General features: G+C 42.9%; 1 protein-coding gene across 1 annotated transcript in view; it reads left to right on the forward strand.

Moving 5' to 3' along the window:
• Positions 1-27,915, forward strand: part of COLGALT2 (collagen beta(1-O)galactosyltransferase 2) — a 248,408-nt gene that overhangs the window by 157,936 nt on the left and 62,557 nt on the right. Inside the window, exon 6 of the mRNA XM_077278788.1 lies at positions 7,014-7,133. Coding sequence (XP_077134903.1) covers positions 7,014-7,133 — 120 coding nt within the window. The remainder of the gene's footprint in view (positions 1-7,013; positions 7,134-27,915) is intronic.

Consider the following 27,915-nt stretch of genomic DNA (forward strand, 5'->3'; position numbering starts at 1 on the left):
CGCCGCTATTAACTAGTTAAATGACGCTATCAAACGCTGAGAGCGGCATTTAACTACTGCTTCCGGCCGTGCAGCCGGAAATGCGCTCATCGCCGACCCCGTCACATGATCGGGGGTCAGCGATATGTCAAGATAGTAACCATAGAGGTCCTTGAGACCTCTATGGTTGCTGATGCCAGCTTGCTGTGAGCACCACCCTGTGGTCGGCGCTCATAGCAAGCCTTTAATTAAGCTACATAGGAGCGATCTGATGATCGCTGCTATGTATCAGAGCCGATCAGGCTATGCCAGCTTCTAGCCTCCCATGGAGGCTATTGAAGCATGGCAAAAGTTAAAAAAAATGTTTAAAAAAATATGAAATAAATAAAAAAATATAAAAGTTTAAATCACCCCCCTTTTGCCCCATTCAAAATAAAACAATAAAAATAAAATCAAATATACACATATTTGGTATTGCCGTGTTCAGAATCGCCTGATCTATCAATAAAAAAAGGATTAACCTGATTGTTTAATAGAGTAGCGAGAAAAAAATTTGAAACGCCAAAATTACGCTTTTTTGGTCGCCGCGACATTGCACTAAAATGCAATAACGGGCGATCAAAAGAACATATCTGCACCAAAATGGTATCACTAAAAACGCCAGCTCGGCACGCAAAAAATAAGCCCTCACCCGACCCCATATCACGAAAATTGGAGACGCTACGGGTATCGGAAAATGGCAATTTTGTTTTTTTTGTTTTTTAAGCAAAGTTTGGAATTTTTTTCACCACTTAGATAAAAAATAGCCTAGACATGTTTGGTGTCTATGAACTCGTAATGACCTGGAGAATCATAATGGCAGGTCAGTTTTAGCATTTAGTGAACCTAGCAAAAAAGCCAAACAAAAAATACGCATGGGAGTGCACTTGTTTTGCAATTTCACCGCACTTGGAATTTTTTTCCCATTTTCTAGTACACATCATGGTAAAACCAATTATGTCATTCGTTTAAAAGTACAACTTGTCCCGCAAAAAATAAGCCCTGACATGGCCATATTGACAGAAAAAAAAAAAGTTATGGCTCTGGGAATGAGGGGAGTGAAAAACGAACACGGAAAAACGGAAAATCCCAAGGTCATGAAGGGGTTAAAAAAGATAATATTGTGAAGAGAGGTATATTGGTGTTTTTTGGTGGAAAGTGTCACAGATGGACCCTAATAAAAAAGACCACCTATAAGCTTTCAGATTCACCACTTCAAAACAGTTGTTCCCTTATGAAATTATCAATATAGGTGAACCTCTTGAAATATATGCAGTGACAAACAATAATGGTATTTAGTCTATAAGTTTCATGACAATATTATCAACCCACATATTTTCAGATCCACCATTTCCATTCAGTATAGGTCCTACAGGGTTTAATTTCTTTACAATCTATTGAGAATTTTAATTTCTTGCATTTTATTAATATTTACATTTAATTTTTTAACTGAATAATTATAAATGTCTATTTTGAGCACACAAACTCCTGAATGATTGTTCTTGCACGATGGAGGAGTTTCGATGTCGGATGGAACAGTATGTCGCCGATTACTTGATGCCGGTCTGAAAGCACGATCACCAAGGAAAAAGCAATTCTTAAATCTTAAACAGAGAGGTAAGAGAATTTCCTGGGCCACAGAACATCTTAGCTGGACAATTGAAGATTGGAAGAACGTAATCTGGAGCGATGAAACAAGAATATCAATTTTTGTTAGTGACGGAGTGTTTTATGTTAAGAGAAGGAAAAGGAAGACTGTTTTCCAAAATGTATGACAGCTACAATGAAACATCCTGAGAGTGTTATGATATGGGGCAGTATGTCCTGGCATGTTATTGGGAGAGTACAGGTTCTTGAAGGAACTGTAAATGCTTCAAAATATATTAATGATGACCTTGAACCAAAGCTTATCCCATTAATTCGTGACCTTGGCATGGAACAGACCGAAATTACTTTTCAACAGGATGGAGCACTATGTCACACTGCAAGGCAATGTCTAAAATGGCTTGAAAGCAAACAAATTTCTGTGTGTTCATGGCCAGGAAACAGTCCTGATCTGAACCCTATAAAAAATCTGTGGTCAAGATTAAAGCGATTGGTTTCTAGTAAGCGACCAAGCAACAAACAGGCATTGATTGCAGCTGTTATCAATTTCTGGTACCATGTTATAACCACAGAGAACCTGAGAAGTCTTGTTGAATCAATACCAAGGAGATGCAAAGCTGTTATCGATGCTAAAGGATACCCTACATGCTACTAAAGAAAGAACACACAGGGATAGCATGAAATTAACATATTAAGACGTGATATTTTGATTAGGCCTTTCTGCTGTTCTTATAGAAGTAATTAAATATTTTGTATTATGGTAACTAGTGATGAGCGAGTATGCTTGTTACTCGAGTTTCTCCGAGCATGCTCAGGTGGTCTCCCGAGTTTTTTGTAGTGCTCGGAGATTTAGTTTGTCGACGCAGCTGCATGATTTGCGGCTGCTAGACAGCTTGAATACATGTGGGGATTCCCTAACAAACAGGCAATGCCCACATGTATTCAAGCTGTCTTGCAGCTGCAAATCATGCAGCTGCGTCGACATAAACTAATCTCCGAGCACGCCAAAATATTCGGAGACCACCCAAGTATGCTCGGAGAAATTCGAGTAACGAGCATACTCGCTCATCACTAATGGTAACCTTTTTTCTATGTAGAGGTGTCCTAATCTACCATAGACAACTTGTGGCATTATTGTTATAAACACTTTGTATGATTGCATGCTAAAAACTTTCAAAAATGACAAACATTTGAAGTGTATCCACATTTTTGGCCACTAGTGTATAGTGTACAGTGTACAGGTAACACACTGCCTCACAAGTGATGTGTCTAGCTGAAGTCCTTCATCTTTGCTTTTCTTTTTCATGCAGCGCAGATCGCCATCACTTCTTCCAGCCAGGACTCGTCTCTGCATAAAATAACATGTAGTTACGTAGAGCCACCAGAGCACATTCCCCACTTTTTCCCTTTCTTTTGTACTACACATCTGAATACAGACAAGCATCCACCATTAATGTATAATTGGTTATTATGCAACCCACAATTCCAAATTTATATAGAATACACCACTGTGCCCCCACTAACTATACATAGCCACTTTTTCCACCTAATATATATATATTAATTAGCACCTGTACTCTTTCCCCTAATTCATTACCAGTCACTGCATCCTCAACGCCCCCCACTATGTACCTCCCGCTCTAACCCTAACCCCGATTCATTATATTTACATTCTCCTTCCGGCCCAATTCAATGTCATATCTTCCTCTCCCACCCTCTATTCATTATCATCTGCTCTCCCCCACATTCAATACATGATTTATTCCCCCACCCTCAAAATTCATAATTATTTGCTCTCTCCCAGGTCATCATTTGCTCTCTCCACCCCCCACCTTCAATTCAATTTCGGTCCCCATCCCTCACACTCAGTTCATCATTTTCAGTCCCCCTCACCCCCCACTTCATTATGTGCAATCCCCCCTCACCCACCCCCACTTCATCATGTGCAGTCCCCCTCACACTCCCACTTCATCATGTGCAGTCCCCCTCAACCCCCATTTCATCATGTGCAGGCACCCTCACCCTCCCACTTCATCATGTGCAGTTCCCCCCCACTTCATCATGTGCAGTCCCCCTAACTTCATCATGTGCAGTCCCCCCACTTCATAATGTGCAGTCTCTCCACTTCATCATGTGCCATCCCCATTCCCCCTCTTCATCACGTGCAGCCCCCCTCACCCCCCACTTCATCATGTGCAGTCCCCCACTTCATCATGTATAGTCCCCATCCCCCCACTTCATCATGTGCAGTCCACCTCACTTCATCATGTGCAGTCCCCATCAACATTTTTTTATACTTACAGCCCTAACAATCCTCAGCAGGCGCACCTCTGCTTCTAGCGTCCGGTACATGTCGACACATACACGTACATGCCATAATCTGACTGGAAGTACAGAGAAGACGGAGGGAGCGGGAGCTGCGCAGCTGTCAAGGCTGGACACCTGTGGAGCTCTGAGAAAGCTCCTGGGCCCCGGCGCCAATGTGTGTACCGCAGCACACAGCACTTTAGTGCATGATGGGGCCTGCTGAGCAGAAGCACAAGAGCGGGGCCTTGGACCTGCAGGCCCCCATCTGTACTGCTGCTCACCGAGCCCCATACAGCAGTTAGGGCAGTAATGCCCTGATGGCGGAGCTGGTCTCACACGTCAAGGGATATTGGGGTGTCTTAACCCATTTGGCCCTCTGGAAATGAGTATGTGAATTAGACAGGTGGTCTTCCGTGTCTTTTGTAGCTCCACTGTAGTTTTTGGAAGTTCTGAAACATTAGGCAGTAAGCAAAAAACCCATGATCAATTATAGCTAGCCATGTGCATGTGTATAGGAGTGAGTGGTTCACACATCAGAAATGCACTGGGAACTTGCTTAGTGACTCATATATTAGGAATGTATAGTGGGACTTGTACGGAGGAATGTTGCCATCTAATGGTGAAAGATAAAAGAAATAGGAACTAATGGAACAATGCTGGAACTAAAACATGAAGCTCAGCTGCCCGGAAGGAGAAAAGAGACCAGATGAACAGGGATGTGTAATCTTCTGTGATACATTTAGAAAATATAACAGCCCCTAAGGCCAGGGCAGAGGATGAGTCATCGGCCAGACTTGTGTCAAGTCGTATGTGTACTGTCTTCAAACTTCAAAAACCTGACCGTCACATCCAAACATAGACTAAGTGTGAACTGGTGCTGAACCTAGAGTCACCAACTCATATACTCTCAAGCAAAAAGGCAGCACACTGTAGTGCCATAGCATGTAAATATGAAATATGAAAATTGAATTGCAATACTGCATTAGAAATATGAAAAATATAAAAAATATGAAAAATGAAATATGAAAAATTGAGAAAGTTTAGCGCATAAATTGGCCAATTCACGTGTACCTGGAAGCCACGATAAGGCATTTCTCTTTTCCAGGACCTAGCAATGCCTTTCTTCTTTCCTTTTACGCTTAGTCTATGTTTGGATGTGACGGTCAATTTTTTAAGTTCGTATTCATTAGCCTTCTGACTGAGCACTCCGCCTTTTAGCCACAGGTGTTTTTAATCCCAGCAGGACCACTACCCCTCCACAGAGAGAGAGATTTTAGTCTAACAGAGGATTTATGTTCCCATACAGATGAAGACTTTATTCTAAGTGAGAAAAGGCATTGCTAGGTCCTGGAAATGAGAAATGCCTTATCGTGGCTTCCAGGTACACATGGGTTGGCCAATTTATGCGCTAAACTTTCTCAATTTTTCATATTTCATATTTTTTTAATTTTTTCATATTTCTAATGCAGTAATGCAATTCAGTTTTCATATTTCATATTTATATGCTATGGCACTACAGTGTGCTGCCTTTTTGCTTGAGAGTATTTGTACTGTCAACTAATTGGCTTATAGCGGCATCATAGAAAAGGGAGAGCAGGAGGCCTACTTTAAGAAACGGTCAATTAAGTGAGCCAGATGGGTAGGAAGCCTACTTAAAGGGCAATCTAGTGAGCCGAGGTCAGGAGGCGTAGCAATGGTGCAGAAGGGACCTGAGCTGCGCTCTAGGAGATGGAGGCAGCTGGAATAGCTCGTCTGTGCAGGGAGTCGTCAATGTACAGAAGTGCAAAATTTGTGATCTAATGGGGAAATAGAGTCGACACTTGCTAGGGCCTGCAGCAGTGACTATCAGAGATCAGGTGACAACAATACTAGTTGCGATATGGACTTTGGGGGATTATGGACCAGGGAATCTTTTCTATAAATATCGTTTTGCGTATAACCTAGCTCACTTTAGATTGTATTGTATTGTGTAATATAATGCTTATGTATATGTGTCCACAACAACAATTCGTAACAATGTAGAGCAGCTCAATATTGTCTTGTGATTTGTGAATCGTCAAATTGCCAGACATCGTATTTTTGATCACTTAAACTGTTAAGTAACCAATTTGTTACAATTTGTTGTCTGCAAATTCAGAGCCGTTGCATCCGCGTACCTGTTTACACATGCGCAACCTCTTTAGGGCCTATTCATACCATTTAACTTTTTTTAGCAAGGTTTTAGAGGAGGATTTTACTGCAAATCTACATAAAAATGCTTCAAATACCCTTTGAATCAGTTTCCTATTAGATGCTGTGCACTCTCTGTACTAAAAGAGCTTTACCAATTCAGTTCAGAAACTTTTTCAAAGAGTATTTGACAGTTTTTGATGTGGATTTTGGAGCAGAATCTATTTCTAAAGTCTTTTCTAAAATCTGTGTGTGAATGTTCCTTGAGACTACGTTCTCAGAATGAATATTTGGGAAGATTATAATGCTTTAGATTTTCTGTAGTATTTCTGCACTTACTAAATAAATTGAATTCTGTTTTTTGTTTGCGTTTTTGACCCTACAGTTTTTGTCTCTTTTTGGTATGTCATATTTTAAACAAAGCTGCTCTTTTCAGCATGTCAATTTTTTCAGCATTTTTTTCACCCATTCAAATGAATGTGAAAAAGCTCAAGTAAAAGACATATCACAAATGCAGGCCAAAGAAAAAGAGGTTTGGTACAGTGTTAGCCAGTTGAAAAAATATTGCTCTCAGTGGGAGAAACAAAATAATAATCTTGTAGTTATGAGACCTTTTAATGGCTAACAAAAATGATGTTACAAATACATCACTTAGCCTTAGTGGTATATAAGATTTGTATATGACCCCAGGTCTCTCCTGTATTTGTCTATGAACCGTTTTTCACCTTTAGCTTATCAGTATAGTGTTTTTTTTCCTGTACCTTTATGTCGGGCGTCTGTTGTGTCTTCAGCAGGTTTTAGGTCTCCTGCTATAATTGAACATTTCCATGTCATTTGCTCTCACAAACATCATTATTCTGCCATTAGCCTCGTAACAACCCGTCCTCTGATTGCTTTGTGCTTCTCTATTCCAGGAATTCAGATGTATATTTGTAACAAGGAACATTATGGATACCTTCCTGTGCCGCTGAAACCACATCAAACCCTGGATGATGATATTGAGAGCTTTACACATGTCCTGACAGACGCAATGAGTAAGTGAGGTTCTGTAGTAATACTAGCGGCTCCATGTGATCCGCCTATGGCCGCCCCGCAGTGTTTGGTGATTACAAACAGGAAGCTCACAACTGTGCATCGTGTATCACAGACAGACAGATGATCACATAGGACATAACAGATGGTAGTCATTTTATAGTGTGCATTGCACAAAATTCTCTTGCGTGCCCCACATATATATCATTACTGCAAGGATCTGGAAACCTGGTACATAGTGCAAATGGAAATTGGTGATCATTGGTGAAAACACACTGGGACCTCATCACCCTTCATAAGGCTATAATTAATTATGGGTGAAACATTAAAGACTAAAAAGACAGACGGCCGCCAGAACAGAGGCCATACGGGAGTCCACGGATACGCGATCTGCTTCATTACAACGAATGGTTAAGTCTGAATCGTGTTTTGGGTGATATAGACAGGAACCCTCATGTCACTGCTCATCATAGAGAAAAGGATAAATACAAATTTAGCCTTAAACGTGATCCAATATTTCCTATACCCCAAATTTTTTTACCCATAAACTCAGTGATGTCACAGTACAGAGATATAAATACAGTGACCTCACAGCAAAGGTAAAATAAACGCAGTGATGTCACAGTACAGTGATATAAAAACAGTGACCTCACAATACAGAGGTAATAATCTCAGCGATGTCACAGTACAGGAATATAAATACAGTGACCTCACAATACAGAGGTAATAAACTCAGTGATGTCACAGTACAGGGATATAAATACAGTGACCTCACAGCAGACGTAATAAACTCAGTGATGTCACAGTACAGTGATATAAATACAGTGACCTCACAGTACAGAGGTAATAAACTCAGTGATGTCACAGTACAGGGATATAAATACAGTGGCCTCACAGCAGAGGTAATAAACTCAGTGATGTCACAGTACAGTGATATAAATACAGTGACCTCACAGCAGAGGTAAAATAAACTCAGTGATGTCACAGTACAGTGATATAAATACAGTGACCTCACAGTACAGAGGTAATAAACTCAGTGATGTCACAGTACAGTGATATAAATACAGTGACCTCACAGTACAGACGTAATAAACTCAGTGATGTCACAGTACAGTGATATAAATACAGTGACTTCACAGTACAGAGGTAATAAACTCAGTGATGTCACAGTACAGGGATATAAATACAGTGACCTCACAGCAGAGGTAATAAACTCAGTGATGTCACAGTACAGTGATATAAATACAGTGACCTCACAGTAGAGGTAATAAACTCAGTGATGTCACAGTACATTGATACAAATACAGTGACCTCACAGCAGACGTAATAAACTCAGTGATGTCACAGTAGAGTGATATAAATACAGTGACCTCACAATACAGAGGTAATAAACTCAGTGATGTCACAGTACAGGGATATAAATACAGTGACCTCACAGCAGAGGTAATAAACTCAGTGATGTCACAGTACAGGGATATAAATACAGTGACCTCACAGCAGAGGTAATAAACTCAGTGATGTCACAGTACAGGGATATAAATACAGTGACCTCACAGTACAGAGGTAATGTACACAGTAATGTCACAATGCAAGAATAATATTCATGGTGATGTTACAGTTCATGGATAATGAACATGGATGAGAAAATGAGCACAGCCTCTCAGACCTTTCCTGGCACCTGCGCACTGCAGTACTTTGCTCTGAACTCAACAGGGCAGACAAAATACGCCTGCGCCGGAACCGCAGCGTGAAGACAAGAAGAGGACGTCATTGTATGAAGATAGGAGGCGCCGGACCGAACCTGAGACGCCCATCGGACCCGGACCGCGACACCCATCGGACCGGACCGCTTCGGGACCTCCCCTGGGTGAGTATAATATACCCTGTTTTTCTTACCTTTCAGGTTACATCGGGGGCTTATCTACAGCATTACAGAATGGTGTAGATAAGCCCCTGATGCCGATGGCCTTAGCTCACATACAATTTTTGGGGTGACAGATTCCCTTTAAATCGCCCCCAATGTAAATTTTTCAGTCTGGCCATGTGTAAGTAATGAGCACACACTTTCCCTGCACTAGCTGTTCCTGAGATTTTAATTTGATTACTGAATTTTAACATAAAGTACAGAGTTCTCACAGGTTAACATTCACACTATGCAGATTTTACATTATCTAGACGAAATGGAGAAACTAACTAATTCATAAACTCAATACCCACTGGGATTTTCAATTTCTCACTTGAATATGGGCTCACAAGATCCTGTGAATATCGATGTTCTGCAGATGTGTGACCTCCTCTTTATTCACGGTCTATGGGTCTAGTAGACATAGCGTGCAACAATCTCCACCAGCCCCTTAGAAGTGAATGTGTTATGGGCACAAATTTTCCCTACCACTCCATTCTCACAGGGGACTATGGGACCTCAATTTTCCTGATCATTGAAGACTTCTGTGGTCTGACTCCTGTGGATTATACATTGGTATAATCTGCAAGGGATCTGTGATATGTGAACAATATTCTTTTTGTGAAAACCCCTGTATAGGTCCTTGGAAAGACTGATCAAAAAATTGCATGAATGGACACCTACAGTGAGAGGAATCACATATATAGATCTATGCTAAACCTATACAACAGATTTGATCAATGACACTGTATTGTACAAAGTTAAAATTGTACCTCAATGTATATACACAAAATGTTTGCATATGGTAGCTTAAAATCTATAGACCCATCCAAAAGTTTGGACACACCTGTTAACGCAAAGGTTTTCCTTGTTCTTATTGGAATGTGCACATTGTATAATAAGTCTGAAGGCAGCAAAAGCATGAAGGAGCATACATGGAAGCAAAGAAACAAACTAGAATATACATTAAATCTTAGATTCCTCAAATGATGCTCATTTTTACTTGGATGACAACTTTAGACACCCCTGGCATTCTCTCAAATGTTTTTTTAATGGAGAGTTATTAGGCGTCAGGGGTTCATTTGTGGAATCTCTGGCCTTTAGAAAGTGTTTGCTACCATCAGGCGTGTTTAGCAGAGGCATTGTTGGCACCGAGGTCCATACAGTGGTGTACCCTATGCTAAAACTGTCCTAGGCCAAAATATGGCAAGAACCAATCAACTAAATATAGAGAAAAGACAGTTTATCGTTACTTTAAGACATAAAGGTCAGTCAGTACAGAAAATTGCTATAACTTGAAGAAAATATGCCCCCTACTTCCTAAAAAGAAACAGAAGACAGGTGCAGGGTAAATAACATAAACAGCAAAAAGATAAACCCTATCTGGGCTTTTACCAAAGGCTTAAACTACAGTAGTATGACTGGACTTCCAAATGAGACTATCACCAGCAGGAAATATCAGCAGGGAGAAAGTATATAAACCCACACCCAAAAGGTGATAGGGCAGACAAATGAGTAAATGAAAACATCTGTTACCCTAAGAAGACTGAAGCAAGGATAACAAAAATGAAACACCTAGAGAAAAGATGTATCTGCTGTGGCTTAGCGGACAGAGAACTGACCGCAAAGCACAGGCTCAAGGGTTTGAACCCTAATACATGATAGTACCCCCCTTTATACGAGGGGCCACTGGACCCACTGACATCCCCAACCCCTGACAGAGCACCCTCACTAGGCAATCCACATCAACCCAGAAGTTATCCTCCGGACTGAAACTCTACCATTTAATGAGATATTGCAGTCAGTGTCTGACACGTCTGGAACCAAAAACTCATTCCACCTCATACTCCTTGTCCTCCAAGTCAACCTCAATGATGTCCTGAGGGCCCGGGGTCCTGTCAAACTTTTTAAAAAGCGCGTAAGGGAAGGAATTATTTTTGTTCTACACAACCGGGAGTTAGAGCTTGACCATTACTGGATTTCTGATCTTAATTACCTTATACAGACCAACAAATTTAGGAGCAAATGTCCTTGCTGGAACTTTAAGACAACAATTTTTTTAGGATAGCCAAACAAAATCTCCTACCGTAAAGACAGGGGCCCTCCTACGTCTGCGGTTCGCAGTTCTCTTGTTCCAATTGCAAGTTATAAAAAAGACCTTTTTCAACTTCTCTCCAGACCTCAATCCAATGAGAAAAATATCTTTCCTCCTCTGTAACTGTAGACAGGAAACCAAAAAATTTCCAAAACTGGATGAAAACCCCCACAACAAAAAAAGGCAAGGTACTGGTAGCAGTAGAGGTGCGGTTATTGAGAGCAAACTCAGCCAGAGGAAGAAAATTCATCCAGTCCTCTTGATCTTCAGGCTTAGGCATTTTATCTGCTGAGGATTTTTCAGTGTTTTCCATAGTTGACACTTTTTTTTCTCTGCTCTGGGGCTCATTTATGATGACCCTAATGAAGTTGCTGTTACTGAATCAATGATCCGCAGATTGGTTCAGAGAAATCGTAAAGTGGAAGACTACTGCTCTCAGTTCAGACACTGGGCAGTGGAAACCTCCAAGAATGACTCAGATCTCCAAAGTCAATTCTACCAGGGTCTCTCTATGCAGATACAAGATATGATAGTTTGTAGTCCCACCCCGTTGTCCCCGGAAGAGGCCATGTCACTGGGACGACCTTTTGAACAGAGGTCTTTTAAAAACACATTTATGGGCGTATTAGTAACTCCTCCCCCTCATCTTATTGACACCATCCATGATGGCTTCTCAGCACACAAAAAATGGAGTTGTCTGAACTTCGAAATGAGACTATCACCAGCAGGAATTACCAGCAGGTGGAAAGTTTATAAAAACGCACCGAAAGGTCATAGGGCAGACAAATGAGTAAATGAAAACATCTGTTACCCTAAAAAAAACTGAAGCAAGGATAACAGAAACTAAACACTCGGAGAAAAGGTGTATCTGCTGTGTCTTGATGGACAAAGAAGCTGACCACAAAGCACAGGCTCAAGGGTTTGCTGCATCATACGACATGGCCTCAGCAACCACCTGACCTCAACCCATTTAAGATGTTTTGGATGCAAATTGAAGTCAAAGCAGCCAACAAATGTTCAACACATCTTGGAACTCCTTCAGGATTGCTTGAAAGCCATTCCAGGTGACTACCTGATGTAGCTACTTGAGAGGATGCCAAGGGGATGTAAAGCTTTTATCAGATTAAAAGTGGGTACTTTGAGAAATCGAAGATTTAACACATATTCTGGTTCATTTTATACATGTTTTGTTACTACAATGTGTGCATTCCAATAAGAACAAGGAAAATCATTGCATGAACAGATGAGTCCAAACTTTTGACAAGTACTGTATGTAACTAAAAATGTTCTTGGAACAAAATATTTCTAAAATAATAATGCCAAACACTAGTGAAATAATACCTTCACATGAAAAGCTTTTTTCTTTATTTAGGGTCTTCATGTGGGGGTATTATTATCTCACATGAATGTAGAACAATTTACTTGTTCTTTTAGCTTTATTGGCACACACAGAGCTCACACAGTGGACACGTGACACACACAGCTCACACAGTGGTCATGTCACACACAGTGGACACATGTGACCATGACCACCATCAGGGCATTACTTCCCTTAGTATTGTATGGGGTTTGGTGAGCACAAGTAAAGAAACGGGGCCAAGACTCTTGTGCTTATGCTCACCAGGCCCCAGGGTATAATGGGGCATGGTGGCGCACATCTCTCCATCATCACAGTCCCTCCGCCTCTGTGATGCACTGGTGATGGCGCGTACACAATGACATTATCGTGTATGCGCTGACATGTACATGCACCATTTGCCATGCCACCAGAAGTGGGGCTGAACCTTCAGGGCATCGTATGAGAGGTAGGTATGAAAAGCTTTTATTTTTCATAAAATTACTTAAATTGGCTTGGGGTGGAGCAACTGATGATAAATTGAGGATGTGGGACGAGGGACAGTGAATTATGATGTATTGAGGTGGGGAGCGCAAATAATGATGAATTGGTGGAGGGGGCAGCTAATGATGAATTGAGGTTGGGGACAGGACAGCAAAAGATGAATTGAGGGTGGGGTACAGCAAATGATAATGAATTCAGGGTGGGGGAAGAGCAAATGATGATGAATTGAGACTGAGGGATGGGGACAGCAAATGATAATGAATTAGGGTCGGAAGACTAATTGATTAAGTATTTAGACTGAGGAATGAGGGACAGTAAATGATGATGAATTAGGGTCGGAAGACTAATTGATTAAGTATTTAGACTGAGGGATGAGGGACAGTAAATGATGATGAATTGAGGGTCGGGAGAGTAATTGATTAATTGAATGTGGGGGGAGCAATTGATGCTATATGGAGGATGGGGAGACCAAATGATGATGAATTGAGTGTGGGGGTGGGAGAGAGAGAACATGACAAAATTAATTGTGGAGAAGGCATGTGACACACTGCCTTGAAAAAGCATCAGTGCAAAACGCGTGTCCGGGCGTTTGTGATTGTCTCCATGATTTTGTGATTACACCATGCGTAAACAATGACCTAATTTGGCTTTTACTCTAATAGACTAGCCAGACTAACAAAGAGGTCTATTTTAGACAATATATATGCAAGGTATTTTCGGCAGCCATATCATTTTTATGACCTGCTGAGTAAGTTTGACATTTATACCCTAAATCATACCTGGTTTTTCATCACTTCTTTTTCTTTACTTGAAGTACCCTCTTTGTCAAAGCCTTATACATGTGTCTTCTTTCTTGTATGATGAATTTTTTTTAATTATGTTTAATAAAATGTGATTTATTGTTTACTCTCTTGTGAGTGGTTAATGAATACTTAGTACCCATATCTATGTTATTATATGAATAAATCCACTGCATATCAAATTTATTTAAATGACTAATCGGAAAATGGATATTGATATGTCTCTAGCCAGAATTAATGCTTTATGTATTTTGAATATTTGTTTGAATACAGAGCTCCTGTGTAAAATGTCACAGGTAATCACAGTACGTTACACTGACACTATATACAAAGTTCCTGTGTTTAATTGCATCAGTATTGTAGTATTCGGTCACTATGTGGTGGTAATATGTGGTCTGGTCATAAAGTAGAGGTATTTGTTCTTTGCATGTGGTATTATCCGGTTACTATGTGGTGGTAATATGTGGTCTGGTCATGGTGTGGTGGTATTTCTTCCTTGTATGTGGTATTTTCTGGCACTTTGTGGTGATAATATGTGGTCTGGTCATAGTGTGGTGTTTTTTCCCTTGTATGGTGTATTATTTGGTTAGTATGTGGTGGTAGTATGTTTTCTGGTCATGGTATAGCGGTATTCGTCTCTTGTATGTGGTATTCAGTCACTATGTGGTGGTAATATGTGGTCTGGCCATTGTGTGGCAGTATTTGTCTCTTTTATGTGGTACTATTGGTCATTTTAAAACATGTATGTGACACATTCCCTTAAAGAAAAATAAATAAAAATATACCTAAAAAGAGCATTGGATATTTTATGAAATATTTAATAGTTTAGAGTAGAATAGGGCCAGGCCAAAAGAATCTACCTTGTAGTGGTGACAGCTTAATCTTTTGGTCAAAACAAAAGCTGGATATGTACAGTATGTGATATGGCTTTCGATGGGAACTGTTGACGTGTGATTGGTGAGGACATGTTGTAGTAGTGGATTTTTTCCAAGAGTAGGTGGTGGGACTGTGGAAGGTTTGAGGGGTGGAAGCGGAGGTGTGGAGCCTAGGCACAGTCTCAATGGGGCCCAGAAATGTTGCCAGTATGGGGCCTTTAAATTCCTGGTGAAGACCTGCAGGTGACACATACAACTCATACAGTGGACAAGTCACACACACAGAGCTCTCGCGGTGGACACATGTCACACACAAAGTTCATACAGTGGAAACGTCACACACACAGAGCTCTCGCAGTTGACACATGTCACACACTCATACAGTGGCACCTGTCACACTCACTCATACAGTGGGCACAAGTCACACACAGAGCTCTCGCAATGGACACATGTCATACACAAATCTCATACAGTGGAAACGTCACACACACAGAGGTCTTGCAGTGGACACATCATACACACTCATACAGTGGACACACATCACTCACAGACCTCTCGCAGTGGACACATGTCACACACACTCATACAGTGGCACATGTCACACACACACTCATACAGTGGACACAGGTCACACACTGAGCTCTCGCAGTGGACACATGTCACACACACTCATACAGTGGACACAGGTCACAACCAGAGCTCTCACAGTGGACACATGTCACACACATTCATACAGTGGACACAGGTCACACACAGAGGTCTTGCAGTGGACACATGTCACACACAAATCTCATACAGTGGAAATGTCACACACACAGAGGTCTTGCAGTGGACACAACAGACACACACTCATACAGTGGACACAAGGCACACACAGAGCTTCCGAAGTGGACACATGTCACACACAAGGCTCATACAGTGAGCACACACACACATCACATAGCAGACCTCTGAATAAATTCAGACCGTTAATGAATCCAGACCCCAAATCAAATTCCTTCTGTTATGAGAGCAGCCACTTAAATGTGGGGCTGTAGAAAAAGCTTTCCCTCTCCCCGTTCTTCTCTCACTATCCATACGTAGTGTTGTCTGCCAACAGCTGGTAGAAGGTGAAGTGTTCAGCCATCACCAGCAGACGGCACACAGAATTACATACAGATTGTAGCTTATAGCAGCCTAAAGAAAGCATTGCAGACATGAGCCAGGAGGAGTGAGAGCACAGGAGGGAGATTTTAGGCTTATAACCGTAAGCTATTATTAGGTGTGAAATTTCATCATGACCAGAATATTTGTAAGGAAAACTGTTTGCTATATGACTTTGATGTGACATTTAATAAAATGCATAAAAGTACTAAGGAAGTTTTTGTTGACGTAACAATTCAGTTCTATGTTGTAGCTCACCTTGTGATCAAGATTAATCATAATCAGGCGTTACAGACCTCCACTGATCAGCTGCAGTCAGTAGGGCATATTCTGTGGCAGCCATTGATTTTATTGCCCATTTTTGTAAAACATGGATAGGCTGAATCAGTCAGAGTTGTAGATGCTGTTAGCTCTGGCTATTAGATAATGGGATCCCAGGTTGATAACAGTTGGACATCCTGTCACCAAATGTGATTTTTTTTTCATACATACAAATGCTGTTCTTTTTGTTCTCATGCTGAGCCCCCTCAACTGCTAAGTGGTGTCATACTCATAACCCCTCCACTTCATGCTTATTGGAGCTTCTGCCTACTGGGTGACTTTATTTCGATCTGCCCAGGAACCAGATATCCAGCACAGATACCGGACCATTGCCTCACATTGCAGTGAGCGCAGAAGCGGCTCCTCACCTGTGTAAGACAATAAAGAGATTTTTCTAGAATGTAGAAATTCACAACTTAGTGAAAAATGTCACACATTCATGATAAATCCGAAAGACACTTTTTACTTTTCTATGCTAAAATAGTTGAATATAAAGAAACCATAGTAAATTCACAGAAGTCGTCATTTCTTAATAAATGTGTAATATTTTACAATGCTGCACCTTCTTTTAGACTCTTTTCAAAACTGGAATGAGTCTAAAACTTTAGCAGCATTTCAGAAATAATACGGATATATTTTGTTTAGTGATTTCCATCAATATTTTTTTAATTAAGGTAGAGTTAACTTCTATACAGTGGGGTTTCTACTGGGTAGGAGGGTTGCATATTTCCTCGGGGGCACCACTGGACCTCTTGGTGCTGTCCTTTCAGGTGTCTCCCAAGTGGCCTTGCCTTTTGCTGCCATTTTCTGAGCCAGCTGTCAAGCTTACAGCCATCTCAGAGAAGGTGTAAAACACTGACTATCAGCATTCAACTATACTCATGTACAAGTACAATTGAAGCCTTTTCCTCCAGCATTTCCATGTCAGGGCAACATCAACTATATGATCAGGTCAGCTAATCACGCTGCTAAGTGATTCCTGCATCGCACAGGAGAAGATGGCTATAAGGTAAGTACTACAACTAACAGTATTGGGAGTGGAGGGCTGGAAAAGCTTGGGGGGTAGGCGGTATATGTTTAGGGATCATATGGGCAGGGGGAAATGTGTGGGCAGGTGGGAGGAAATATGTGAAGAGACAATATTGTGCTGGAATGTATTAGGAGACAGTATGGAGAGGTCACTTTACAATGTACAATTTAAAATATAAACTTTTATTGGATATTCCCTAAAAATGGTAACAAAAAATGTAAACAGAGAAAATAACAAGAGAGACAGTGGTCAAAATTCTTGGTACCACTCATTTAATGACAGAAAAACCCACAATAGTCACAGAAATAACTTGAATCTGACAAAAGTAATAATAAATCAAAATCTATGAAAATGAACAAATGAAAGTCAGACATTGCTCTTCAACCATGCTTCCACAGAATTTAAAAAAAAAATAAAACTCCTGAAATAGGCCTGAACAGAAATGATGGTACCCTTAACTTAATATTTTGCTGCACAACCTTTTGAGGCTATCACTGCAATCAAAAGATTCCTGTAACTGTCAATGAGACTTCTGCACCTCTTGACAGGTATTTTGGCCCACTCTTCAAGAGCAAACTGCTCCAAATGTCTCGTGTTTGAAGGTTGCCTTTTCCAGACAACATGTTTCAGCTCTTCCAAAGATGCTCAGCAGGATTTAGGTCAGGGCTCATAGAAAGCCACTTCAGAATAGTCCAATGTTTTCCTCTTAGCCATTCCTGGGTGTTTTTAGCTGTGTGTTTTGGGTCACTATCCTGTTGGAAGACCCATGACCTACGACTGAGACCAAGCTTTCTGACACTGGGCATCACATTTCTCTCTAGAATCTTTTGATAGTCTTGAGATTTCATTGTACTTTGCACAAATTCACGACACCCTGTGTGAGATGCATTAAAGAAGCCCCAGAACATAATAAAGCCTCCTCCATGTTTCACAGTAGGGACAGTGTTCTTTTCTTGATATGCTTAATTTTTCCTTCTGTTAACATAGAGCTGATGTGCCTTGGCAAAAAGTTCCATTTTTGTCTCATCTTTCCATAGGACATTCTCCCAGAAGCTTTGTGGCTTGTTAACATGAATTTTGGCAAATTCCAGTCCGGCTTTTTTATGATTTTTTTCAACAATGATGTCCTCCTTGGTCGTCTCCTATGAAGTCCACTTTAGCTCATACAACGACAGATGGTGCGATCTGACACTGATGTTCCTTGAGCTTGAAGTTCACCTTTAATCTGTTTAGAAGTTTTTCTGGGCTCTTTTGTTACCATTCATATTCTCCGTCTCTGTGATTTGTCATCAATTTTCCTCCTGCTGCCACATCCAGGGAGGTTGGCTACAGTCCCATGGCTCTTAAATTTCTGAATAATATGTGCAACTGTAGTCACATGAACATCAAGCTTCTTGGAGATGGTCTTATAACTTTTACCTTTAACATGTTTGTCTGTAATTTTCTTTCTAATCTGCTGAGACAACTCTTTCCTTTGCTTCCTCTGGTCTATGTTGAGTGTGATATACACCATGTCACCAAACAGCACAGTGAGTATCTGTAGCTGTAGGTTTGTAGACACCTGTGATGCTAGTTAGTGGACCCAGGGCCGGACTGGCCATCGGGCACTTCTGGCAAATGCCAGAAGGGCCGGTGCCAGTAGTGGGCCGCTCGATCCGCCTCCCTCCCCCCCTCGCCGTCGCATTCAACTATACCGGCGTATAGACGCCGGTACAGTTGAATGCAATGACGGAGGAGAGAGCGTCTACAGACGCTCCCTCTCCCATCATTCCCCGCTCTGTCTCTGACACTGCGGGTGCGCGATGACGTCATATCATCGCGCACCTGCTGTGTCCCGGGCAGACTGCAGCTGCTGAGACAGGAGCAGGAACCAGGAAGCAACGCTGGCAAGAGGAGAGGTGAGGAGAGTGTTTTTTTTTTTTTACTGGACTGTTGGCCATTCTCGGGGGGGGGGGGGGGTGGAGGAAGAGAAGAGATGCGGGCTGTGCTCTGTGCTGTATACTACTGTGTGGGCTGTGCTATATATAGTGCTCTGTGGGCTGTGCTATATATAGTACTCTGTGGGCTGTGCTGTATATATTGCTCTGTGGGCTGTGCTGTATATAGTACTCTGTGGGCTGTGCTGTATATATTGCTCTGTGGGCTGTACTACATATAGTACTCTGTGGGCTGTGCTGTATATAGTATTCTGTGGGCTGTGCTATATATAGTGCTCTGTGGGCTGTGCTATATATAGTACTCTGTGGGCTGTGCTGTATATATTACTCTGTGGGCTGTGCTGTATATAGTGCTCTGTGGGCTGTGCTGTATATAGTGCTCTGTGGGCTGTGCTGTATATATTGCTCTGTGGGCTGTGCTGTATATATTACTCTGTGGGCTGTGCTATATATAGTACTCTGTGGGCTGTGCTGTATATAGTGCTCTGTGGGCTGTGCTATATATAGTACTCTGTGGGCTGTGCTGTATATATTGCTCTGTGGGCTGTGCTGTATATATTACTCTGTGGGCTGTGCTGTATATATTGCTCTGGGCTGTGCTGTATATAGTACTCTGTGGGCTGTGCTGTATATATTGCTCTGTGGGCTGTGCTGTATATATTGCTCTGTGGGCTGTGCTGTATATATTGCGCTGGGCTGTGCTGTATATAGTACTCTCTGGGCTGTGCTGTATATATTGTTCTGTGGGCTGTGCTGTATATATTGCTCTGTGGGCTGTGCTATATATAGTACTCTGGGCTGTGCTGTATATATTGCTCTGTGGGCTGTGCTGTATATAGTACTCTGTGGGCTGTGCTGTATATATTGCTCTGTGGGCTGTGCTGTATATAGTACTCTGTGGGCTGTGCTGTATATAGTACTCTGGGCTGTGCTGTATATATTGCTCTGTGGGCTGTGCTATATAGTACTCTGTGGGCTGTGCTGTATATTTTGCTCTGTGGGCTGTGCTATATATAGTACTCTGGGCTGTGCTGTATATATTGCTCTGTGGGCTGTGCTGTATATAGTACTCTGTGGGCTGTGCTGTATATATTGCTCTGTGGGCTGTGCTGTATATAGTACTCTGTGGGCTGTGCTGTATATAGTACTCTGGGCTGTGCTGTATATATTGCTCTGTGGGCTGTGCTATATAGTACTCTGTGGGCTGTGCTGTATATTTTGCTCTGTGGGCTGTGCTGTATATAGTACTCTGTGGGCTGTGCTGTATATAGTACTCTGTGGGCTGTGCTTTATATACTGCTCTGTGGGCTGTGCTGTATATAGCACTCTGTGGGCTGTGCTGTATATATTGCTCTGTGGGCTGTGCTGTATATATTGCTCTGTGGGCTGTGCTGTATATATTGCTCTGTGGGCTGTGCTGTATATATTGCTCTGTGGGCTGTGCTGTATATATTGCTCTGTGGGCTGTGCTGTATATATTGCTCTGTGGGCTGTGCTGTATATATTGCTCTGTGGGCTGTGCTGTATATAGTGCTCTGTGGGCTGTGCTGTATATAGTGCTCTGTGGGCTGTGCTGTATATAGTGCTCTGTGGGCTGTGCTGTATATAGTGCTCTGTGGGCTGTGCTGTATATAGTGCTCTGTGGGCTGTGCTGTATATAGTGCTCTGTGGGCTGTGCTGTATATAGTGCTCTGGGGGCTGTGCTGTATATAGTGCTCTGTGGGCTGTGCTGTATATAGTGCTCTGTGGGCTGTGCTGTATATAGTGCTCTGTGGGCTGTGCTGTATACTTCTACGTGGGCTGTGCTGTATACTACTACGTGGGCTGTGCTGTATACTACTGCGTGGTCTGTGCTGTATACTACTGCGTGGTCTGTGCTGTAAACTACTGCGTGGTCTGTGCTGTATACTGCTGTGTGGGCTGTGTTATCTACTACACGCGCTGTGCTATATTGTGCAGGCTGTGCTATATACTATACGGTTTGTGCTATATACTATGCGGGCTTTGCTATATACTATGGGGAGTATATTATATTCTATGGGGAGGCCATGTTATGTACTATGTGGCTGTGTTATATACTATTGTGGGGGTATATTATATTCTATGGGGGAGGCTGTGTTATATACTATGGGGGCTGCATTATATTCTATGGGGGGCTACATTATATATTATGGGGAGGTGGGCTGTATTATATTCTATGGGGGTTACATTATACTCTGTGGGGTGGCTGCATTATACTCTGGGGTGGCTGCATTATACTATATGTGGGCTGCATTATACTGTATCGAGGACTATGGGGAATACGTTATACTATATGAAGAACTATGGGGTGCATTATACTATGGGAAGTGAATTGTAGTACATGGATGACTATGGCGGTGCATTATACTATATGGAGCACTATGAGGAGTGTATTATACTATGTGGAGGACTGAGCAGTGTATTTTAATATGGAGGACTATAGGAAGTGTATTATACTATATGGAGGACTGTGGAGTACATTATAATATATGGAGGACTATGGGGTGTATTTTACTAAACAAGTAAATTGCTGCATATTCAGATTGTTTTTGCTGGAACAAAAATCATTGTTCTCAGCAGCACATCGCCGGTGTAAACTGTAGATGTGCTGCTTATAACATGATACTGTATGGTGATCTGTTAGTGATCTATTAGTGATCGTTCTGTCCCATCATTATTCCTCAGTTGGTGGAAAGAGGCCGGGAAACAAGCGTTGAACAACTTCCGTATTGTCGATCAAACTCATTTAGCGGCCTGAACTCAGCGCACGTAAATACAACAGAAATGCTTTTGTGTGATGTGCAATATGTTAGCATTTGGGGCCCCATTTTAAACTTTACCTAGGGCCCCACTTTGCCTAAAACCGGCCCTGCCTACAAGTGTACAAAGATATTATACAGTCACCACACCATGTGACAAGTGGGCCTGTGTAACTTCAAATGCCAGGGCTGAATTTTAGTCCCAGTCCGGCCCTGGTGGACACACCTTCATTTAAACATTATTTTCATGGGTACCACCATTTCTGTCCAGGCCTATTTCTTGAGTTACATTTTTAAAAAAATCTGTGGAAGCATGGTTGAAAAACAATGTCTGACTTTCATTTGTTCATTTTCATAGATCTTGTATTTATTATTACTTTTGTCAGATTCAAGTTATTTCTGTGACCATTGTGGGTTTTTCTGTCATTAAACGAGGGGTACCAACAATTTTGACCACGTGTATATGCCTGTGACATCGAGAAGGGCCTCTTCTGGGAATGTCACAGTGAGGCTGTTCACATATTTTGTGCTGCTATCTTTCATAAGCTGCTGATGATTATAACGAATATCCTATATATGCTATTAATAGTCTCTGAATTATCAGTGTTGCAAAATTGATATAGGTGAAAAAAATTGATGTACGAAGGGCATCTAATGTTCAGTAAATTTTAGGAGACAGTTTGAGCAAGGGGATTTCCCAGAGGATTCACACACATTTGTGTGATGAGGCAGATGAGGTAGAGGGGGTAATTGTGTGACAAGACAGTATGGGGGTATGTATGAGGGGTTAGTAAGGGGGGAATGTGAAGGAACGGTATGAGAGTAGACGTGTGAGGTGACTGGGACAATATAGTTTATTTATTTATTGCAGGGTATTTAATCATTATGTTTCTGTCTTTTTCTGTTTAATGGCTATTGTGAACGTGCACTTACAGGTCTCATGCACACACCAGTTTATATCCCAGTTCATAACGTTTGTTTTTTCTTTGTCTGTTTGCATCATGTGCATATAATGGTGTGGCCTGCCTTTCCTTTGAGCTGGGCATTATTGATGTGGTCTCCCTTAGCTATGGGTCCACTAATTGGGCCCAGGCTGTCTTAATCCTTATCTACATGTGTGGCGCCCCAGGGTCCTGGTCATCACAGTGGTATTGCTTTCCTCTTGGGGAGAGAGTGATGCTTCGTTTGGAGGCAAGAAAGGATAACTGCATCCAGGTATCACAAACATGCAACACATTTCACACTCCATGCCACCAGGGGGAGCATTCTGCTCCTATTTATTAGGTCTCTCCATATATATATATATATATATATATATATATATATATATATATATATATAACTGGTAGTCTGTAGGGAAAGTTAGTTAGTTGCTGGCTGAGCTCAGCTCAGTTAGTTCCAGACCAGAGTCTGAGGCGGACAGAAGGTTAACGGAGCTCTGCATGCCCTCAGAGCTGCAGCTCCCGGAAAGAGACTTTGAAAGGCCGAATTGTATTGCAGCGAGCGTGAAGGAAGTCGAAGCAAAGGAGAGGATACCAGAAGGGGACCAGTCCTGCTCAGGCTGCCTCCTTCTGAGGGGCAAAATCCCGGTAGCCAGAACACAGAGACCGGCAGGACAGCTAATTGCAGGTTACCTGTCTGCACCTACACCCAGGAGGCACGGTGACACCTACAGGGCCGCGTTATCTAAGAGACCCTATAAACATGCTCAAGTCACCAGTCATAACGGTTTTGTCCTATCCTATATGGGGGACAGAGAGAGCAAAACACCACATCTGTGAGACCCTTATGTGAAGCCATAGGCAGTAAGGGACTACACCATTGCAGCACAAGGGAAGGCTACTGATTTCCACCTGGACAAGGGAACTCTGGACTTGCCTCCAAACCGGACGGACTCTGCCTGCCCTTGGTCTGGTGCCCTGGACTGTGGATGCTGAAGTCTTCAGTAAAAGTAAAGAGACTGCAAACCTGTGTCCTCGTTCTTCACTGCGCCTCTCACCATTCTACCATCTATACCAGGGGTGGGCAATTAATTTTGCCATGGGGCCGCATGAGAAATTGGGATGATTTTAGAGGGCCGGACTAATATAATTAACTCATTTTTACCCAATACTATTGTACATTGTACATATGTCTGATTATTTTCTTGGCCAGAGCCGATTCAGGGAAAAAAATAAAAAATTGGGTTCGGACAGATCTTCAGATCACATTCGGCCATGCAGGTCAATGAGTCAGTGAAAAACATCAGACATGACACCTGAGTGTGGTCCCCTTTCGATGAACTGACACAATGGAGAAGATGGAGACATTTCTGTCTCCATCTTCTCATTTGAGAGAATTGGAGCACACTATGATCACACTCTGATCAGGTTGTGATTTGCATAATTGACCCAATTTTCTTGGATGAGAAAACATACGTGACGGAGCCTCAGCAGAGCACTGATTGGTGGAGGAGAGCCCTTTGACACGACGCAGAGTTCTGATTCCAGATCTGATGGGATGACCATAGGTGAAGGATGAGTGAAACCAATGGAAAATGTCTCAATGACAGCCACTTACTGTGGGAGACTGACCGAGGTCAGATTGGATCCAGGGAATATTAATCAGAAGGACATATTTACGTCCAGTCATAAGAGGGCGACGGAGAATAAACATCCGTGAGATGTCAGCAGGAACAAGAACACTGCTACACGCCATTTACCTGCGCACCAAATATGTACTTTTCCTGCAAAGCAATGAATCACATCTGACCCCCAAATCCTCGTGTAACCATTACTCAGCACTGCAGTGGTCTTCAATCATGTCTAATGCACTACTACTCCCAGGACACCCCATACATGCTGAGAGGAGTAGTTGTCACCACAGGACACTGCATTCTATTATTCCAAAAAGAATGGACTCCCCGGCATGAGCCTACGAGGGGTGAGAAGCGTGCCCCAGTGGAGGAGGGGACCACAAAGGACGGGATAGCAGCGCGGCGGGAGCAGGGGGCGTACAAGGAGCTCTGCACGTCCTGCTGCCACCATTGCAGGCGCCGACATCTGCTGCAGCGGGACCTGCACGGAATGTGGCCGCATGTGACATCGGTGCCCGGGGGAGGGGAGCCCACACATAAGTCCTCTATTACCACACAGTGATGGCACCCGTACACCCCCCGCCCCACGTGTGAGCAGGAGCCTTACCGGAGCGGCTGCAGCGCGGCCCGGGCTACACAGACAGGACGCGGACTCCTTCCCTTCACCCCATGCAATCCGCTGCTGCTGCCAGTACTACGGCTCCGGCTGCTGTGTCCTCCCCCGGAAGTGGAAGCTGAGCTCAGCCCCGCACTCATCCTCACACGCTGCAGCCTGGCGGGCACCGTGCATGCCGCGCAGTGTCAGTGTGCCGCCTCCTCACCCGCTAGCTGTGTGGTCACATGTGCTGCCTGCAGCCGTCTGCACACAGTGTCCGAGCACAGACTGCTAACCATGCTCAGCTGGCCGAGCGGTGCCAGGGGCGGCTGTCAGAAGTGACAGCTAGCTGGCAGGCCATTTAAAATCATCAGGCGGGCCGGATGCAGCCCGCGGGCCGCATCTTGCCCAGGTCTGATCTATACACTGGTAAGCCCTGGGGATATACTTCACCTGTGGGAAGGTATACCATCTAGCTGCCATAACATCACCCCAGGGGACCCCTTAAAGCAGCGTCAGTCACCCTGACCGAATACCACAGGTGGCGTCACAAACATAAACTTTATCCCTTTAAAGACCTTTCCCTTTTATACGGACATCCCAGGGCCACGGACCGGGTCAGCCACCGTGACATCCCCCCTTTGAGCCGATCGGACCCAGTACCGAGTAACCCCTTGCCCTGACGGGCGCTCCACATGCATGTCACTTGACAAGCGGTAAGGTTTTTAATATTAGAGTTAGGAAAGTCCAATTACAGTCACCGTGACAAGGTTGGATGGCTGTTACATTTTTTTGAGCAAAAAACATGTTAACTAAGTACCATATATTATTTTCATGAACTATTCTGTTTATTTACTGCAGGATATTTAATCATTATGTTTCTGTCTTTGTTTTTTTTCTGCATCAGCAATAATTAGTTTAAGTTGGTGAAGTAAAAAAATATACAGTGGGGTAAATAAGTAATTGATCCCTTGCTGATTTTGTAAGTTTTCCCACTGACAAAGACATCAACAGTCTATAATTTTAAGGGTAGGTTAATTTTAATGGAGCGCCCCCACACCGCCGCAGGGCCGAGGGGTACCCGGAGCCGGGCCTCTAGGTCTCAGTCCTGGGGTTGTCACGGTGGCTAGACCCGGTCCGTGGCCCTGTCCGTCAGTGGGGGACGTCCGGTGCAATAAGTGGTAGTAATGGTAGCGATGGAACGGTACGGTTGTGGGGTGTAAGTCGCGGTAAATAACGAGGACACCAGGCTGCAGTCTCTTTACCTCTTTACTGGAGATCTCTGAGTCCTCAGTCCGGAACACGGTTCACCAGGCTACGCAAGGCTGGCCGGTCCAATGGCACCTCCAGAGTTCTCCTCTCAGGTGGAAATCTGTGCCTTCCTTCTAGCGCTATGTGTTGTAGTCCTTCCCTGCTGTGCTCACGGAAAGTAACCCCACAACGGTTGTGTCTGTTTCTTAAGTTCCCTCACAACTCGATTTGATGTTCCTCTGTAATCCACCCCTTCCCTGTATTCAGGTTGGAATGGCACCCGTTTGTCAGGTAGGCCTGGAGTTCTTCCGGGACCCTAGAGTCGCCCCTCTCCCGCAATTGCCCCCCAAGACTTCATAGGTGATATGTGGTAGACAGCCCGCCTGAGACCGACTGTCCTGCCGCTGTTTGGAGTATGGCTTGAAGCTGTATTCTAATCCACTCCCTCGGCGTTCCGGCCACCGGTATTGCGCCTCAGCAGGGTGCTGCCTCTTTCAGCACAACCCCTGCTGGTATTCTCCTTCTGCTTGATCTCGTTTCTCACTCAGCACAATGTTGTGAATTTGGATTCTGGGCTCCCCCGGTGGCTACTGGTGGAATTGAACTTGTGACATCATCTTCCCTGTTCACCTGTTCTGATTAGATCTGGGTGTCGCTATATAACCTGGCTTCTCTGTTAGATGCTTGCCGGTCAACAATGTTATCAGAAGCCTCTCTGTGCTTGTTCCTGCTCCCAGACATCTACTAGATAAGTTGGACATTCGTCCATGTTTTGTTTTTGTATTTTGGTTCCAGTTCACAGCTGCAGTTTCGTTACTGTGTCTGGAAAGCTCTTGTTGATCAGGAATTGCCACTCTGGTATTATGAGTTAATGCCAGAGTCCTAAAGTAATTTCTGGATGTGTTTTGTTAGGGTTTTCTACTGACCATGAAAGTATGCTTTCTGTCTTCTGCTATCTAGAAAGCGGACCTCAAATTTGCTAAAACTATTTTCCTGCTGCGTTTGTTGTTTCATCTCATATCACCGCCAATATATGTGGGGGGCCTCTGTCTCCTTTTTGGGCATTTCTCTAGAGGTGAGTCAGGTCTTATATTTCCCTCTGCTAGCATTATTTAGTTCTCCGGCCGGCGCTGGGCATATAGGGATAAAAAGTAGGACATGCTACCTGGCTACTTCTAGATGATGCGGTAGGTTTAGTTCATGGTCAGTATAGTTACATCTTCCAAGAGCTTGTTCCTATTGAGGCTTATGCTAGTTCTCTGGCCATGGAGATCATGACAGTTTGACCGGCCCACTAAAGGGTTAAAATCCTTGGCTGAGAAAGGAGAGAAATAAGAAGTCTGCTGAAAATTTTTTTTTTTTTTTCTCTAGTAGTTAGTGTGCTCTTAATTGGATCACTTGCCAGTCTGTCTATGCTGCAGTCTTTCTTTTTTTTCTCTCTCCTTCTAATCTTTGAATGGCTCTATGTTCACCTGTCTATAATGGATCTACAGAGTGTAACTGCAGGTTTGAATAATCTCGCCACGAAAGTACAAAGTTTGCAAGATTTTGTTGTTCATGCTCCGGTATCAGAGCCGAGAATTCCTTTGCCGGAATTCTTCTCAGGGAATAGATCTAGCTTTCAGAATTTTAGAAATAA

The sequence above is a fragment of the Ranitomeya variabilis genome, chromosome 8, assembly GCF_051348905.1.
Source record: "Ranitomeya variabilis isolate aRanVar5 chromosome 8, aRanVar5.hap1, whole genome shotgun sequence".
Lineage (NCBI taxonomy): Eukaryota > Metazoa > Chordata > Amphibia > Anura > Dendrobatidae > Ranitomeya > Ranitomeya variabilis.